Raw genomic sequence first — 17257 nt, forward strand, 5'->3', positions numbered from 1 at the left:
GTTTGTGGGGTGCTCAGGGCAAGCAGGTGGATTTTTCATTATATATTATATTATATTATATTATATTATATTATATTATATTATATTATATTATATTATATTATATTATATTATATTATATTATATTATATTATATTATATTATATTATATTATATTATATTATATTATATTATATTATTACATTACATTACATTACATTACATTATATTACATTATATTATATTACATTACTTACATTATAATTTGATAGAATGATATAATACCAGATTGTCATATCATATATCTATAATATTGTGTATATATATGATATATTATACATTAAGTAGCAAAATTCAAGATTTTATTATTCTACACTTTATGTTATATGTACGTTATGTGATATGTTATAATGTGGTTATTATTATTTTCATCAATAATAATAAATGTTATATTATGAAAGTTAAGAATATACTACATGTATTATCTATATGATATATAAGGGAAATATATATATAATATAATATAATATAATATAATATAATATAATATAATATAATATAATATAATATAATATAATATAATATAATATAATATAATATAATATAATATAATATAATATAATATAATATAATATAATAAAGTTATATTATATTTATATTATAAATATAATATATAATATATAATATATAATATTGTATAATATATAAAATATATTATACATATTTAATATATAAAAATATATAATATATAGTATATATAGTATATATTTTATATATATATAGTAGATATAATTATTATATAAAGTCCCAAAGACCCAAACCCCGGTCTCACCGCTATATATGACGTCACAGTGACGTCACCGCAGGGCGGTGATTGGGGGCGGGGCCGTTTTCTCCTCCGGGCCGTACCACAGCGGGGGCTGAGGGGGGGGGACGGCGCGTTCCACCCCGAGTGACGCAGGGGGGGGGGGCGCGCGGGGGTGGCACCGCGCATGCGCCGTGCGCGTCTCCCCTGAGGCGGGCGGGCGGCCGGGCCGGGCGGAGGCCGCGGCCGAGCCGGGGGCTCGCGTAGATGTGCAGCCCGGGCGAGGCTCCCCCTGGGCCGGCCCCGGCCGGGGACCTGCCCCCGGAGTGGGAGACGGATGACGAGCGCATGGCCTTCCTGTTCTCGGCCTTCAAGCAGAGCCGCGAGGTGAACAGCACCGAGTGGGACAGCAAGATGGCCTTCTGGGTCGGGCTGGTTCTGGCCCGCGGCCGGCGGAGGGGCGCGGTGAGGACGTGCCTGAGGGAGCTGCAGAACGGCTTCGAGCGGCGGGGCAGCGTCCCCTTGGGGCTCGGCACCGTCCTCAGGGAGCTGCTGAGGTAAAGGAGGTTCGGGCACGGCATCGGGGAAGGTGCGGGGGGTGTCAGGGGATGCGGCTGGCGCTGGATCCGTGCTGTGCCAGCCTGCAGGGTGAATTCTGCACCGTTTCCCACGGGCTTCCCAGAGAAGCTGTGGCTGCCCTGTGCCTGAAGTGTCCAAGGCCGGGTTGGACGGGGCTTGTTGCAACCTGAGACAGCGGAAGGTGTCCCTGGTATGGCAGGGGTGGCACTGGGTGGGATTTAAGGTCCTTCCAGCCCAAACCAGTCTGAGATGCTGTGAATTGCGCTTATGGGGTGTGTGTGTGGAATTTGGGAGGCCGAGCTGGACAGGGAATCAGAGCTCGGCCGGGGCTCGCAGGAGGTGTGGGAGGACAGGGAATATTCCCACAGGAATATCGCTGGTTCACGGGGGGATGTTCCCTGGAATGTTGTGGTGCCGAGGGCACTGGGGATGTGTTGAGCTGGTGTTTGCAACCAGAGGTTTTGTGCTGTGAAATCGGAGCCCGGGACTGGTACCTCGAAGAGGCTCAAAACAGCAGGAGCTCTGTTGGTGACCTGAAAATTAAAACCAGTAGGTCTGAGAAGCTATTGTTGTAATTTGATATAAAAACTATCCTGAAACTGCTGATTGCCCCTAAAACTGACCCTCCCTGTTCGTTGATACCTCATCAGTTTTGATTAGAAAACCTGCGAAACTTGCAAAACGGGAAAGAAGAGTAAAAAAAACAAAAGGCACTTGGGATCCAGAGGAAGCAGGGGAGGAGTGGAAACCTCTGTGTGCTTCCAGTAATGAAATCTCAAACTTGAGCTGGATTTGGTGATAGAAAATGCCACTGGCATGGAGGATGTGCAGGATATCCAAGGTTGAGGCTGACTGTGTTCAGTTCCACGTGAATTATCTTTTCCCTAGACGTGGGAAGCTCCAGAGGGAGTCAGACTTCATGGCCAGTGTAGACAGCAGCTGGATCTCATGGGGTGTGGGAGTTTTCATCCTGAAGCCCCTCAAGTGGACCCTCTCCAGCGTCCTGGGGGACAGCAAAATTCCTGAGGAGGAGGAGGTTCTGATTTACGTGGAGCTGCTGCAGGTGAGTGTTGTGGAGAGCTTTCCTGAGATTGTGCCTCTCCAGGAAAACCAGGAGTCATTTCCCATGCTGGGAAGGAGGGGTCAGGGCTGAGCAGATCTTCATTGCTGCTCCTGAGGTGTTCAGAAGCCTGGAGAGAGATGGCTGGGGTGACTTGGAGATGGGAAGTGATTTAGATGTTCCTTGAAAATGATGGAGCTGCTCCAAGGGCTGGGAGCAGGCTGGGAGAGCTGGAGGAAAGAAACTGCAGGGAGAGCTCAGAGCCCCTTCAGAGCCTAAAGGGGCTCCAGGAGAGCTGGAGAGGGATTTCGACAAAGGATGGAGGCACAGGACAGAGGGAATGGCTCCCACTGCCAGAGGGCAGGGATGGATGGGATATTGGGAAGGAATTCCCAATGTGGCTGGGATGGAATTCCCAGAGGAGCTGTGGCTGCCCCTGCATCCCTGGGAATGTCCAAGGTGAGTTTGGAGAACCCTGGGACAGTGGGAGGTGTCCCTGCCGTGGCAGGGGTGGCACTGGGTGGGATTTCAGCTCCTTCCATCCCAAACCATTCTGACAGTGACTTTTCAGTGACTCCAAGAAAAGGAAGGGACGCAATTCCTTGTTTGCCCAGGGAGGCAGGAATTGTGCTGGGAGCCAGCTGTGAATCCCAGGCTGGAGCTCATTCCTGTGCAGGACGTGAGGAACTCTCAGCCCAAGCTCCATCTGCTGCAGGGATGAACAGGGGATGGAACAGGCACAGCTTGGCCATCCAGTGTCCCACCAGCCCAGGTTCCCTGGGCATTATTCCAGCTGCTCTCCCATGGGATTGGATCCTGTCCCAGCCCCTCTTCTCTCTCTGTTACTCTGTGTCTGCAGAATGAGCCCCGAGCCTTGCTGTGGTTGTCTGGGTTACTGTGTCCAGCAGAAATGCAGGAAATCTTTAAAGGCACGGATTTTTATTTGGTTCAAACCTGGGGAGGGATTTCCAGGAAGTGCAGGGGAAGCCAATTGATTGCCTGTGTGGTTCCTGTGCTGTTCCACAGCTTTTCAGGGAATGTCAATAACAGAGTTTTGGTTTTTGTGGATGACTTTTTTGAGAGTTCCCTACGGCTCTTTCTGAAATTCACTCTGGAATAAAACAGGAAGTGTCCAAGCTGGGAGGAAGGAGGTGTGGGAGCATTTGGGAAGAGCAGGAATGCTGTGTGGGCTGACAGCTGTGAGTGGCTACCTAGAACGGAAGCTAGGCAGAGTTAGAGCATAAAATGGGCATTTATTAATAATAAACAATACATTTATTTCTAATAAAATAATAATAATTATCGATAAATATTTCTTAATAATAAATAATATTAAAGGCCTTCAGTAGATACACCTTGGGCAGTCAGAAGGTGCACAGTGGTCACGAGTTTTTCAGGCAGCTATGAGTTTGGTCCATTTACACATCAGGGGTTAATGCTCCAATGACAGCTCCAGGTAATGAAGTCGTTTACCCCCAGTTTGCTCCCCCCAATTCACTTTTGTTGATACTTTTCAGGGCCTGAGGCAGCGCAGTGTCCTTGGATCTCAGGCCTGGAGGGGTTGTTTTGTGTGCCCAAAATGTGAAGGCAGTAACTAACACTCTCTGTGGAGTTCAGAGTTAGGCACTAAGGCAGTACAGGATCTGGAAAATGCCAGAGGTGAAATCCTAAGGCATCACTGGATCCCTTGCAGGAGAAGGCAGAGGAAGTTTATCGCCTCTACCAGAGCTCTGCCCTCTCTTCCCACCCCGTGGTCGCCCTCTCTGAGCTCCGCTCCCTCTGCGCCGGCCTCTGCCCAGATGAAAGGACCTTCTACTTGTTGCTGCTCCAGCTGCAGAAGGAGAAGAGGGTCACCATCCTGGAACAGAATGGAGAGAAGGTACAGGGTCCAGGTGACTGCTTTTGGGTGGTATCATCCCTGTCTTGCCTTCCATCTGCCTGGAGAGAAATGGATTTTAGCCGTTTTGGTGGCTGAAATGGGTGTTCTCTGCCTGGAAAGGTAAATTCCACGTGCTCCAGTGTTGTTACTTGGTTGTAGGTGACAAGAAATCCTCGTTCTGGCGTGGCAGCTTCTTTAAACATTTATAATAATTCAGATTTCATTTAAGAGTTAAAAAAATGGCAGACCCTGCAGGTTGACTATTCCCAGCTACACCAACTCCACACCTCTCGAATCAGCATGAAATTCCACTTTTTTTGAAAAGCTTTTTATCTTGTCATTTCCTACAGAGGTGCAGGCACTCAGCTCTGAGAATCCACTTTCCCTGTGGTATTCTGAAGTCCTTGGGAGTCTGACATTCCCTTCCACTTCCAGAATCCAGGGACAGTTTTCAATCTTCCAGGTGTTCCATTAAGGCATTTTGTTTCCACCCTGCTGGTCCTTATCCTAGTTTCATATTAAATCCTGTGGTGACTGGAACAGCCTCGTAACTCATGACTCCAAGGCCTAAACTGGGAATGCAAAAACTCTTTTCCTTTTCCTTTTCCTTTTCCTTTTCCTTTTCCTTTTCCTTTTCCTTTTCCTTTTCCTTTTCCTTTTCCTTTTCCTTTTCCTTTTCCTTTTCCTTTTCCTTTTCCTTTTCCTTTTCCTTTTCCTTTTCCTTTTCCTTTTCCTTTTCCTTTTCCTTTCCTTCCCTCTCCCTCTCCTCCCTTTTTCCTTTTGCCTTTTCCTAATTGAGATTTCTGGGAAGTGACTCCAGCCTGTGCTGCTCTGATTTTAGATTGTGAAGTTTGCCCGAGGCCTCCACGCCAAGGTGTCCCCAATGAATGATGTGGACATTGGAGTTTATCAGCTGATGCAGAGTGAGCAGCTGCTGTCACAGAAGGTGGAGTCCCTTTCCCAGGAAGCAGAGAAGTAATTTGGGGAAGGGTGGTGGGAACAACATCTTTGGGATGTAGAGCTTTGGGACACAATTAGAAGCTGCTTTCTTCTGTTCTTTCCTGTTCCTAAACAAAACAGTCACAGCCATGTGATGGGGCAGTTTTCCAGCTTTTGTTCCCTGTTCCTTATGAAAACAAGGTGCAGGGAATGGCTGTGGGGAGTGTTTGCAAGGGTTTGGAATGCAGTCAAGGACTTGTGGGAATCAGCAGTGCTTTGAGGGTGGTCGTATCCAAAATGCTCCGTTGTGGTCCCCTCAGAGACAGGGAGAGGGTGGTTGTGATTTGTGAAAAAAGGAAGAAATTTCCTTTCCTTTTTCCATCTTCCAGGTGTAAAGAGGACGCCAGGAGTGCTTGCAGAGCTGGGAAGAAGCAGCTGGTGAGTGAAATTGCCAGGGAAATGTTCTGGAGCTGCTCCAGAACTGCAGATCATGCCCAGGGTTAAATCTGGGGGCTTCATCCCAGGGGTGCTGGAGTGAAACCAAAGCTCTCCTTAAGGTGAACGATTTATTTTTCCAGAGTGAGGTGATGAAGGGAATTGGAAATAAACCCACTTGTTCAATGTGTGCCTCAGGGATTCCTGATTGATTTGGGGTTTTTTTTATGACACTTCCAATCCCAGAATATCCCGAGTTGGAAGGGAGCCACTCAGAATCATCAAAATTCAACTCCTGACTCTTTTTTTTTTTTTTTTTTTTAATTTGTCATTTAAAATATTTTTCTTGACGTGATCATTTCTGAACAAGTTTAGCACAAACACAAACACACATTTCACAACCTTTCTCTGCTTTTCCCTACTTCTTGTTTGATGCTACAGCCTACAAATACCTGCTTTTAATCAGCATGAAATTCCACAAGGATTCCTTTTTTTTTTTGAGGGAAACTTCCAACACCCAGGAATGGGAATAGCTGCAGATGCCAGCTGGAATATTTCTGATGGCATATTTTACATGTTAAAGCTGAAATATTTAGATGTTTACAGTTTAGCTGGAATATTTTGGATGTTAAAATTGTGGACTTTTTATACTAATAAACTATAACTCCTAAAAAAACCACTACATTTAACCTAAAACTATAAAAAAACCTTCTAAAATTATTTAATAACACTAAGATTATAAGTATATAATTTAATTAAAATATATATAATATTACAAAGTAAAAAACTTAAAGTTTAAAGTTTTAAAAATAATAATATATGTAAAAGTTTTAAAATAAAAACAAATATTTTTTCTTTATATTTTTCCTTATAAATTTAAAAAATATTTTATATTTAAACAAAAAAATCTGTGTTACAAATTTAAAATAATTAGTTATTAAGTTAAAAATAAAAATAATTAAAGTATCATTTCTTGATTAAATAGTTTAGTGGTTTTGGTTTGTGAATTTGAGATTTTACTAATTTTGAGATTTTTAAATTTATACACTTTATAAAAATATAATTAACTTTTATAACTTATTAATCAAATACTATAAAACTCTTGGAACACTGGAATATAATGAAAAATAATAAACATTTAATCATCAAATACCATCTCTAACACTTCAATCTTAACAAAACCAAAAAAAAACAAACCTTTTTTTTTGACTTTCCAAAGCAGTCATCCTGAATTTTTCTGCTGGACAGCAGCTGGGTGATCTGGGATTTTTCCTGCATGATCCCACGGGTCCAGCTGCAGCTGAACTCCCCGTTTTTGGAGCTTCATCCCCCTTTTCCCTTGCACTGCACAGGCCAGGGGTCTGTGTACAAATCACCCACGGGATGGGGCTGCTGTGGGACGCCTCTCGAGCTGTTTATTTCCAGCATCACTCTCCTCCCGTGCTTATAACAGTGAGAAGATGCCAGCAGCTCACATCCCCAGAACTCAATGTTACAACTCACTTTAAACGTTTTCTGACCAATCACACAAAGCAAAAACATGCTGACAGTAGATTTTTCCAACACATACCTTTTGTTAAAACAGTGCTCGCTTATTTCCAATCAATACCTGCTTGTAAGCCTTAAAACACAATGCACAGAGCTCCATTATTCAGCTTAGAACTTCCCACTATCTCTCTAGATATACTTTTCTGTAGCTTAGGGAGTTATTCCAGCCAAATGTTAATACACAGACCATTGTTTTATTTGTCCTTACTTTCTACTTCTTATATAACTTTCCTGCTGACAAATCTTATGGCTGTTGCTTAGCTCTAGCCACAGTTCTGCTGTTTGAGGCCTGCCTTTTGCAGCTTTCCCAAAACCCCCTGATTTTAAGGATTCCCACACCATGGTGCCAGCAGGAGTTACTGGACTCACCAAAGTGGGAGCAAGGCCAGGGGAGGGTTCCCAGATTTGTGTGTGAAGCTGAGCTGAGGGCTCTGTGTGTGAGCTGAGGTTGTTGTGTGTGAGCTGAGGTTGTTGTGTGTGAGCTGAGGTTGTTGTGTGTGAGCTGAGCTCTGTGTGTGTGAGCTGAAGTTGTTGTGTGTGAGCTGAGGGCTCTGTGTGTGAGCTGAGCTCTGTGTGTGTGAGCTGAACTCTGTGTGTGTGTGTTTGTGAAGCTGAGCTCTGTGTGTGTGAGCTGAGCTCTGTGTGTGTGAGCTGAGCTCTGTGTGTGTGTGTGTGAAGCTGAGCTCTGTGTGTGTGTGTTTGTGAAGCTGAGCTCTGTGTGTGTGAGCTGAGCTCTGTGTGTGTGAGCTGAGCTCTGTGTGTGTGTGTGTGAAGCTGAGCTCTGTGTGTGTGTGTTTGTGAAGCTCAGCTCTGTGTATGTGAGCTGAGCTCTGTGTGTGTGTGTTTGTGAAGCTCAGCTCTGTGTGTGTGAGCTGAGCTCTGTGTGTGTGAGCTGAGCTCTGTGTGTGTGTGTTTGTGAAGCTGAGTTCTGTGTGTGTGAAGCTGAGCTCTGTGTGTGTGAGCTGAGCTCTGTGTGTGTGTGTTTGTGAAGCTGAGTTCTGTGTGTGTGAGCTGAGCTCTGTGTGTGTGTGTTTGTGAAGCTGAGCTCTGTGTGTGTGAGCTGAGCTCTGTGTGTGTGTGTTTGTGAAGCTGAGCTCTGTGTGTGTGAGCTGAGCTCTGTGTGTGTGTGTTTGTGAAGCTGAGTTCTGTGTGTGTGAGCTGAGCTCTGTGTGTGTGTTTGTGAAGCTCAGCTCTGTGTGTATGAGCTGAGCTCTGTGTGTGTGTGTTTGTGAAGCTGAGCTCTGTGTATGTGAGCTGAGCTCTGTTTGTGTGAGCTGAGCTCTGTGTGTGTGTGTGTGTGAAGCTGAGCTCTGTGCGTGTGTGTTTGTGAAGCTCAGCTCTGTGTGTGTGAGCTGAGCTCTGTGTATGAGCTGAGCTCTGTGTGTGTGTGTTTGTGAAGCTCAGCTCTGTGTGTGTGAGCTGAGCTCTGTGTGTGTGTGTGTGAAGCTGAGCTCTGTGTGTGTGAGCTGAGCTCTGTGTATGTGAGCTGAGCTCTGTGTGTGAGCTGAGCTCTGTGTATGTGTGTTTGTGAAGCTGAGCTCTCTGTGTATGAGCTGAGCTCTGTGTGTGAGCTGAGCTCTGTGTATGTGTGTTTGTGAAGCTGAGCTCTCTGTGTATGAGCTGAGCTCTGTGTGTGTGAGCTGAGCTCTCTGTGTGTGTGTTTGTGAAGCTGAGCTCTGTGTGTATGAGCTGAGCTCTGTGTGTGTGTGTTTGTGAAGCTGAGCTCTGTGTGTGTGAGCTGAGCTCTGTGTGTGTGTGTTTGTGAAGCTCAGCTCTGTGTGTGTGAGCTGAGCTCTGTGTATGAGCTGAGCTCTGTGTGTGTGTGTTTGTGAAGCTCAGCTCTGTGTGTGTGAGCTGAGCTCTGTGTGTGTGTGTGTGTGTGAAGTTGAGCTCTGTGTGTGTGAGCTGAGCTCTGTGTGTGTGTGTGTGTGAAGTTGAGCTCTGTGTGTGTGAGCTGAGCTCTGTGTGTGTGTGTGTGTGAGCTGAGCTCTGTGTGTGTGTGTGTGTGAAGTTGAGCTCTGTGTGTGTGAGCTGAGCTCTGTGTGTGTGTGTGTGTGAAGTTGAGCTCTGTGTGTGTGAGCTGAGCTCTGTGTGTGTGTGTGTGTGTGAAGTTGAGCTCTGTGTGTGTGAGCTGAGCTCTGTGTGTGTGTGTTTGTGAAGTTGAGCTCTGTGTGTGTGAGCTGAGCTCTGTGTGTGTGTGTTTGTGAAGCTGAGCTCTGTGTGTGTGAGCTGAGCTCTGTGTGTGTGTGTTTGTGAAGCTCAGCTCTGTGTGTGTGAGCTGAGCTCTGTGTGTGTGAGCTGAGCTCTCTGTGTGTGTGTTTGTGAAGCTCAGCTCTGTGTGTGTGAGCTGAGTTCTGTGTGTATGAGCTCAGCTCTGTGTGTGTGTGTTTGTGAAGCTCAGCTCTCTCTCTCTCTCCCTCCCTCCCTCTCTCTGTGTTTGTGTCCCTGGCCAGGCCCTGAGGTGCCTCAAGTCCAAGCGGAGGACGGAGCGGCGCATCGAGGAGCTGCACTCCAAGCTGGACGCGGTGCAGGGAATCCTGGATCGCATCTACGCCTCCCAGACCGACCAGATGGTACCGAGGGCTCCTCCCCCGGCTCCTCCCCCGGCTCCTGCCCCTCTTCCCTTCACCTCCGGGTGGGATTTACCCTGGCAATGTCCCTCTGGATAAAGCTCCCTCCACGTCCTGGTGTTTCTCCAAGGATCCTGCTTGGGAAGCAGCTCTTGGACAGGAGCTCCCACTGTTTTCATCAGCATTGTGCATATTTGTATTTTGGTTTTAATTTCAAGGTATTTAACACCTACCAGCCTGGAGTTCATCAGCATTGTGCATATTTCTGTCTTTCATATTTAATTTCCAGGTATTTAGCATCAACCAGGCTGGAGTGCATCACCATTGTGCATCTCCATCTCTTTTATTTTGAATTTCCAAGTGTTTAATCCTACCAGGCTGGAGTTCATCACCATTGTGCATCTCCATCTCTTTTATTTTGAATTTCCAAGTGTTTAATCCTACCAGGCTGGAGTTCATCAGCACTGTGCATCTTCATCTGTTTTATTTTGAATTTCCAGGTGTTCAATGCCTACCAGGCTGGAGTGGGAGCTCTGAAGCTTTCCATGAAGGATGTGACTGTGGAGAGGGCAGAGAACATTGTGGATCAGATCCAAGAGGTACTGGAACAGCCAGGGGGGTGTGGATATTCCCAAGAAACCTGCCCAGATATTAATTAATTATTAATTCTTTGGTTGCTTTAAATTATTTAAGTTTTTTCCATTATGGCACCAAAGCAAACTGACTTAATTCTGAGCTAAAACATCAGCAAGAAGAAGATTTCTGTGTCTTCTGGTTTTGCTGCAATATATTTTAATTTACTTGAAATTTGTGCATTTTGTGGGTTTTTTTTGATCAGCAATATTGGAGAAGCACCCAGCTTTCCTAGAAAGTCTTTAGGTCTATTAAAAACACAAATCAAACCTTTGGAAGCTGGAATGCAACTGTGTGCATGAAACAGCCTGACATTTTATTTTATTTTATTTTATTTTATTTTATTTTATTTTATTTTATTATTTTATTTTATTTTATTTTATTTTATTTTATTTTATTTTATTTTGGTTTTGTTTGTTTTATTCTATTTTTTTCTATTTTTATTTGATTTATTTTATTCAATTTTATTTACTTCTCTTCTATTAAATTCTATTCTATTAAATTCTATTCTATTTAATTCTATTCTATTTAATTCTATTCTGTTTTAATTCTAGTTTTATTTTATGTTTATTCTCTTTTGTTCTATTTTATTTCATTTTATGTTATTGTTTGTTTTATTTTTATAGCTTGGACTTGATGATCTCAAAGGTCTTTTCCAACCTAGTTAAGTCTGTAATCTCCTGCATTTCAGTGAGGGAAATGAGTTAATTCTGCAGGAATTGAAGTGAGCAGAGCAGTCTGGCAGTCTAAGCTGGTGTGAAAAACAGCCAAGGATTAATTTTTAGCACCATCAGCTCAAACTGAGCCTTCAGCTCGAGCTGAGGGGCTGCAAAATGTGGTTGGGATGTGTTGGTCTTCAGCTTCCTGATTCTGGAGCCCAAGCTGCAATTTCAACTCATGATTTCTGTGAAAAAGCTCCAATCAGAGGGAAATTTTTACTCCCACTGTGAAATTCTGGTTTAGGTTTGATCCTCAAATGTGCCATCCTTGGTGTTGTTATTTATTATTGTGAAATAATCTTCATGTTCCTTGTGAAAACCAAGGTGGAAATGTCTTTTGTACCAATTCCTGCTGCCTTCAGGCCAACTTCTGATTTTGTTTGTTATTTCCACTTCTGATAAAGCAGCTACAGTAGGGCACAGAGTTAATTTCTAATCTGTACCTCGCTGTGTTTATTCTACCTCAGCTTTGTGACACTCAAGATGAAGTGGCCCAGACTCTGGCTGGAGTGGGGATCAATGGTCTGGGTATGTCCTGGGTGTTTTATCCTTTGCTCATCATTTCCCTTTCTCCCTGCTTTCCCTTACTCCTTCCTTTCCCTTATTCCCTCCTTTCCCTTACTCCCTCCTTTTCCTTACTCCTTCATTTTCCTTACTCCTTCATTTTCCTTACTCCCTCCTTTTCCTTACTCCTTCATTTTCCTTACTCCTTCATTTTCCTTACTCCTTCATTTTCCTTACTCCCTCCTTTCGCTGCTCCCTCCTTTCCTTGCTCCCTCCTTTCCCTTTCTCCCTCCCATCTCTGCTCCCTCCCATCCCTTTCTCCCTCCTTTCCCTTTCTCCCTCCTTTCCCTGCTCCCTCCTTTCCCTGCTCCCTCCTTTCCCTGCTCCCTCCCATCCCTTACTCCCTCCCATCCCTTACTCCCTCCCTTCCCTTACTCCTTCCTTTCCCTGCTCCCTCATTTCCCTTTCTCACTCCTTTCCCTGCTCCCTCATTTCCCTTTCTCACTCCTTTCCCTGCTCCCTCATTTCCCTTTCTCACTCCTTTCCCTTTCTCCCTCCTTTCCCTTTCTCCCTCCTTTCCCTTTCTCCCTTCTTTCCCTGCTCCCTCCTTTCCCTGCTCCACCCCTTCCCTGCTCCCTCCCCACATTCAGCACCTTCCTGGGAGAATAAACTCTTCCCAAAACACCAAAGTTGGTGCCTTGAAGGGAATGGGGAGCAGGGAGTTCTCCCTTCTGACAGTTTATTCATCTCCAAATCCTCGTGGTCCCCGTTTGGGGCTGGATTTCAGTTCAAAGCTGGGTAATGTCGATTTAAATCTATTTTTAGGGCGGCTGCTGCTTTGTTTTGTTGAAGTGATGAGCTTTTTCCTCTGGCCTGGTTGCTGCTGCAGCTTGTTTGCCTCTGCTGAAAGGTGCCAGAGCTTCTTGGCCTTAGTGCCAAGAAAAAAAAAATCTCCTCCCTGAGATCAGGACTGAATTTTCAGTCCTTTAAAAGAAGTACAGGAAATTCCTTGTGAGTAACAGTGGATGGAAGGAATAAGAGTTTTGTTTTGGATCTCAGTCTGTGCCGTGAGGATGCCACTGAATTCTCCTTGGAGCTGAAATATTTTCTTTAATCAGCAGAGGTGGACTCTGAGGAGCTGGAGAAGGAGCTGGACAGTCTCCTGCAGGACTCGAGTAAGGATTCCCTGGATCTGCCTCCCGTTCCCCAGAAGGTGCTGAGTGCCCCCATCTCCGATGCCGAGCTGGAAGCTGAGCTGGAGCAGCTCTCTGTGTCTGCTGGAGGTGGGAACGGCAGCAGGGCCTGGGAGGGAGCTGCTCTGGGAGCTGGGACAGCCCTGAGCAGCACAGGGGTCAGCAGAGTCCTGGGAGAGCTGGGAATTCTGCCTGGATCCTGCTCCAGCAGAGCTAAACCCAGTCCTGGGAGAGCTGGGAATTCTGCCTGGATCCTGCTCCAGCAGAGCTAAACCCAGTCCTGGGAGAGCTGGGAATTCTGCCTGGATCCTGCTCCAGCAGAGCTAAACCCAGTCCTGGGAGAGCTGGGAATTCTGCCTGGATCCTGCTCCAGCAGAGCTAAACCCAGTCCTGGGAGAGCTGGGAATTCTGCCTGGATCCTGCTCCAGCAGAGCTAAACCCAGTCCTGGGAGAGCTGGGAATTCTGCCTGGATCCTGCTCCAGCAGAGCTAAACCCAGTCCTAGGAGAGCTGGGAATTCTGCCTGGATCCTGCTCCAGCAGAGCTAAACCCAGTCCTAGGAGAGCTGGGAATTCTGCCTGGATCCTGCTCCAGCAGAGCTAAACCCAGTCCTGGGCGAGCTGGGAATTCTGCCTGGATCCTGCTCCAGCAGAGCTAAACCCAGTCCTGGGAGAGCTGGGAATTCTGCCTGGATCCTGCTCCAGCAGAGCTAAACCCAGTCCTGGGAGAGCTGGGAATTCTGCCTGGATCCTGCTCCAGCAGAGCTAAACCCAGTCCTGGGAGAGCTGGGAATTCTGCCTGGATCCTGCTCCAGCAGAGCTAAACCCAGTCCTGGGAGAGCTGGGAATTCTGCCTGGATCCTGCTCCAGCAGAGCTAAACCCAGTCCTGGGCGAGCTGGGAATTCTGCCTGGATCCTGCTCCAGCAGAGCTAAACCCAGTCCTGGGAGAGCTGGGAATTCTGCCTGGATCCTGCTCCAGCAGAGCTAAACCCAATCCTGGGAGAGCTGGGAATTCTGCCTGGATCCTGCTCCAGCAGAGCTAAACCCAGTCCTGGGCGAGCTGGGAATTCTGCCTGGATCCTGCTCCAGCAGAGCTAAACCCAGTCCTGGGAGAGCTGGGAATTCTGCCTGGATCCTGCTCCAGCAGAGCTAAACCCAGTCCTAGGAGAGCTGGGAATTCTGCCTGGATCCTTTGCCAGGGGTGGAGGGAAAGCTGAAAGCTCTGTGAGGGAGCTGCTGCTTGGACTAACTGCATTTTTAAATTTGACAAAGTTGTACAAAGCCCGGTAGTGTTGGAAAGGATAAAAGAGAATTTTTTGAACAGGATTTGTCCAGCAGTCAGCATCTTCCCTGGAATGCTCTTTATGTAGGACAGGCCTGCTTTACTGATAGGGAAATAAATAATAAGAATTATAAATAAATAATATCTTATGATTTATTAATGGTCCTTTTGGGTCCCTTCCAACTCAGGATATCCTATGATTTAGTAATGGTGATTGACCAGAGTTCATGGGCTTGAACTGAGCTTTCCCTACACCTGTCCTGGACAGTTTCAGTTTTCCTTTTGGGAATCTGTTAATGAACAATTCCACAGAATTGCCCATGTAGTTTTCCTTCTGTTTGGGCAGGTTATAACCTCAATTTCCAGAGCATGTGATTCCAGGGGGGTGGAACATGTGCTCCCCAGGGGATGGAGCTGAGCAGGGAAGCACCTGGGCACTCTGGAATTGTATTGGGTGGTTGTGGATGTGTCTGATGAGTTCTGATCTCTTCCCTGTTGCAATTCCCTTCACAGACCTGGCACAAAAGACTCCCTCTGCTTCTTCTGAACCCAAAACAGCTCTGGGACTAAATCTCTGAAGAGCCAACAGCATCCTGTTGCTGCAGTTTGGGAAGTGTCTCAATGTTCCTTAACTGATGACCAGAACTTCCAAGGAGAGGGGGACATCCCCTGTCCTCCTGGATCTGTCTTTGCTCAGCAGCAGGAGCTCCTGCCATGACAATCCACTCTGGACCTGGCCCCAGCTGGTGTTTGTCATCTCTGTGCCAACATCTGGTCTCGACCTGACTCGTGACCCCAAGTCACTGCCACATCCAGTCTTCCCTCCTGGGAACACAACTCCAGCGAAGATAAACTCTCCTGTGTCCATACCAGTGCTCGGTTTTGGGTTTGATTTTGATTTCTCTTCCTTTGCTGTGGCTGATGTTGAGAATCTGAGTAGCAGCAGCGTTGCAGTGGCTCAACATTTGGCTGTTTGTGTGGTTGTTTAGAACACTTGGCACATCGGTCCTGCCCTTGCCGTACCTGCAGCAGCTTAAACACCTGGTGCTTGTTGTGTCCCTCCCTCTGGATCCTGCACTGGCAGCCAGGCACTGGAACTGCTCAGTTTGAGGAGGTTTTGGTGCTGCTCAGAGAGGGCAGCAATGGCGAGCACAAGACAAAAGAATCCCTCTCTCTGTAATGACATTAAGGCCTTAAAAGGGAGACCTGCAAAAGATTTCCCCCGAGGAGTTTCAGGCTCTTGTGGCCAAGGCCAGGCGTTGCCATCCAGCCTCTTTCTGCTGGCACTTGAAATTGGAGCTGGTGGCTATTTTTGTATCATCCCTGTAAGCAAAACTCCTTGGGAGCTGCAGGGTGATGGCTCTGAGCTGCCACGGAGGGATTTGGGGTGGGAAATAAAGGGATCCCTTGGGAGAGCACAGCTCCACAGAACAGCCTTGGCTTTGCCTTCAGCTCTGGCACTGAGCTCCCACAGGATGTGTGTTCCCAGAAAGCCCCAAACCAGCCCTGTGGATGTTCCTGATGCACAAAACCCTGAGCACCACAGCTGCAGCTGCTCCAGGGCTGCCTCTGTCCCCACGAGCCAAACCCTCCTCTTTTGCAGGTCACTTTTTACCCCTCGCGTGCACACGGAAGCTTGGGAAGCCCAAATCCCTGAAAAACGGAGCTTCAGGAGGGGAATGTGCCCTTCCCTGGGATTCCTGAGCATGGCAGGGGAGTGCCTGGCTGCCTGTGGATGGATCACCAGCCCTGTGCCCCTCTCCTGACTGGGAATGTGTTCCAGTACCACTGGGAATGTATTCCTAGAGCACTGGAAATGTGTTCCCACAGCACTGGGAATGTGTTCCAGTACCGCTGGGAATTTATTCCAGCACCACTGGGAATGTGTTCCAGCATCACTGGGAATGTGTTCCAGCATCACTGGGAATGTATTCTTAAAGCACTGGGAATGTGTCCCAGTACCACTGGGAATGTATCCCAGTACCACTGGGAATTTATTCCTAGAGTACTGGAAATGTGTTCCCACAGCACTGGGAATGTATTCCTAGAGCACTGGGAATATATTCCAGTACCACTGGGAATGTGTTCCCACAGCACTGGGAATGTGTTCCAGCACCACTGGGAATGTATTCCTAGAGCACTGGAAATGTGTTCCCACAGCACTGGGAATTTATTCCAGTACCACTGGGAATGTATTCTACCACCACTGGGAATGTGTTCCAGCACCACTGGGAATTTATCCCAGTACCACTGGGAATTTATTCCAGCACCACTGGGAATTTATTCCAGCACCACTGGGAATTTATCCCAGTACCACTGGGAATGTATTCCCACAGCACTGGGAATGTATCCCAGCACTTCCACGCTGCCTCTCCAAGCCCCATTGCTCAGTGGCAGCTTGGGATAATGGGAATGAGGGCTGGAGTTTCCCCTCTTGGTGATCATTTCTCAGCCACTCAGTCCCAGCCCAGGGCCAGGGGTGGCACTGGGGGTGTCCCCAGGGCCAGGGGTGGCACTGGGGGTGTCCCCAGGGGCTGTGTCCCCTCTGTCACCACTCAGCAGTGCAGGCTCCTGCCAGGGGAGGGGGAGGCTGCAGCTCACACTTCCCCTGTGGAATGATGTACAATGACTTGAAGCTCTGTATTCCTTTCCTCTGGAAGTAAATGGGAGAAAAACCTCGGTGTTTTCTGCCTGTGTGTGACAAAAGGGGAGGGGAGGGACCCGAGGGGCTCTGGGGCCTCCTGTGCTTTGTCCCTGTTCCAGCTGCTGTTCCAGCTGTGCTGGGATCCAGGGATAGTCCTGGGCTGCTTTATCCAAACCCAAACTGAGCAACTGCTCCACCAGACTTTACCCTGGGTTAAAAAGCTCATTATTGAATATTACCACGTTTAATAATTTGTCTGTTTTTCCTGAGCAGGCTCTGCTGTTTTTTGGGTGGCACTGCCTTCACTCCTGGAGACACAATTCCTGTTTTTCCTTATCTTTCCCCTTCTTTTTTATCATTGTGCATCTCAAACCTGCACTTTGAAGGCTCACAGTCACAGCCCTTTGCCTAAACCACTTTGCCTGTGGAAAAAAGGAAATGAGTTCTAATGAACCCCTTGGTTTTGTACCAGACAATTCCTAAAAGCTG

General features: G+C 46.7%; 1 protein-coding gene and 1 long non-coding RNA gene across 5 annotated transcripts; both read left to right on the forward strand.

Annotated features, from left to right (window-relative positions):
* Nucleotides 1-974: 974 nt before the first annotated feature.
* Nucleotides 975-16803, forward strand: CHMP7 (charged multivesicular body protein 7). Of its 3 annotated transcripts, none has more exons than XM_053966510.1 (10): nt 975-1341; nt 2252-2426; nt 4117-4302; nt 5144-5277; nt 5631-5679; nt 9678-9797; nt 10295-10393; nt 11614-11674; nt 12476-12661; nt 12772-12861. In XM_053966510.1, exons 1-9 carry the CDS (start codon nt 1052-1054, stop codon nt 12610-12612), a joined length of 1251 nt encoding a protein of 416 aa, XP_053822485.1. In that variant the 5' UTR covers nt 975-1051; the 3' UTR covers nt 12613-12661; nt 12772-12861. The 3 variants fall into 3 exon arrangements, with proteins under 3 accessions (XP_053822485.1, XP_053822483.1, XP_053822484.1); XM_053966508.1 differs by lacking the exon at nt 12476-12661 and adding an exon at nt 14638-16803 and having other exon boundaries at nt 977-1341; nt 12769-12933; XM_053966509.1 differs by lacking the exon at nt 12476-12661 and adding an exon at nt 14638-16803 and having other exon boundaries at nt 979-1341; nt 12772-12933.
* On the forward strand, nt 7951-8635 carry LOC128800968 (uncharacterized). 2 transcript variants are annotated; one of them, XR_008435103.1, is made up of 3 exons: nt 7951-8091; nt 8388-8422; nt 8600-8635. It is a non-coding gene; the product is annotated as an uncharacterized LOC128800968 (long non-coding RNA). The 2 variants fall into 2 exon arrangements; XR_008435102.1 differs by lacking the exon at nt 8600-8635 and adding an exon at nt 8533-8570.
* Nucleotides 16804-17257: the final 454 nt, after the last annotated feature.

The sequence above is a fragment of the Vidua chalybeata genome, chromosome 28, assembly GCF_026979565.1.
Source record: "Vidua chalybeata isolate OUT-0048 chromosome 28, bVidCha1 merged haplotype, whole genome shotgun sequence".
NCBI lineage: Eukaryota > Metazoa > Chordata > Aves > Passeriformes > Viduidae > Vidua > Vidua chalybeata.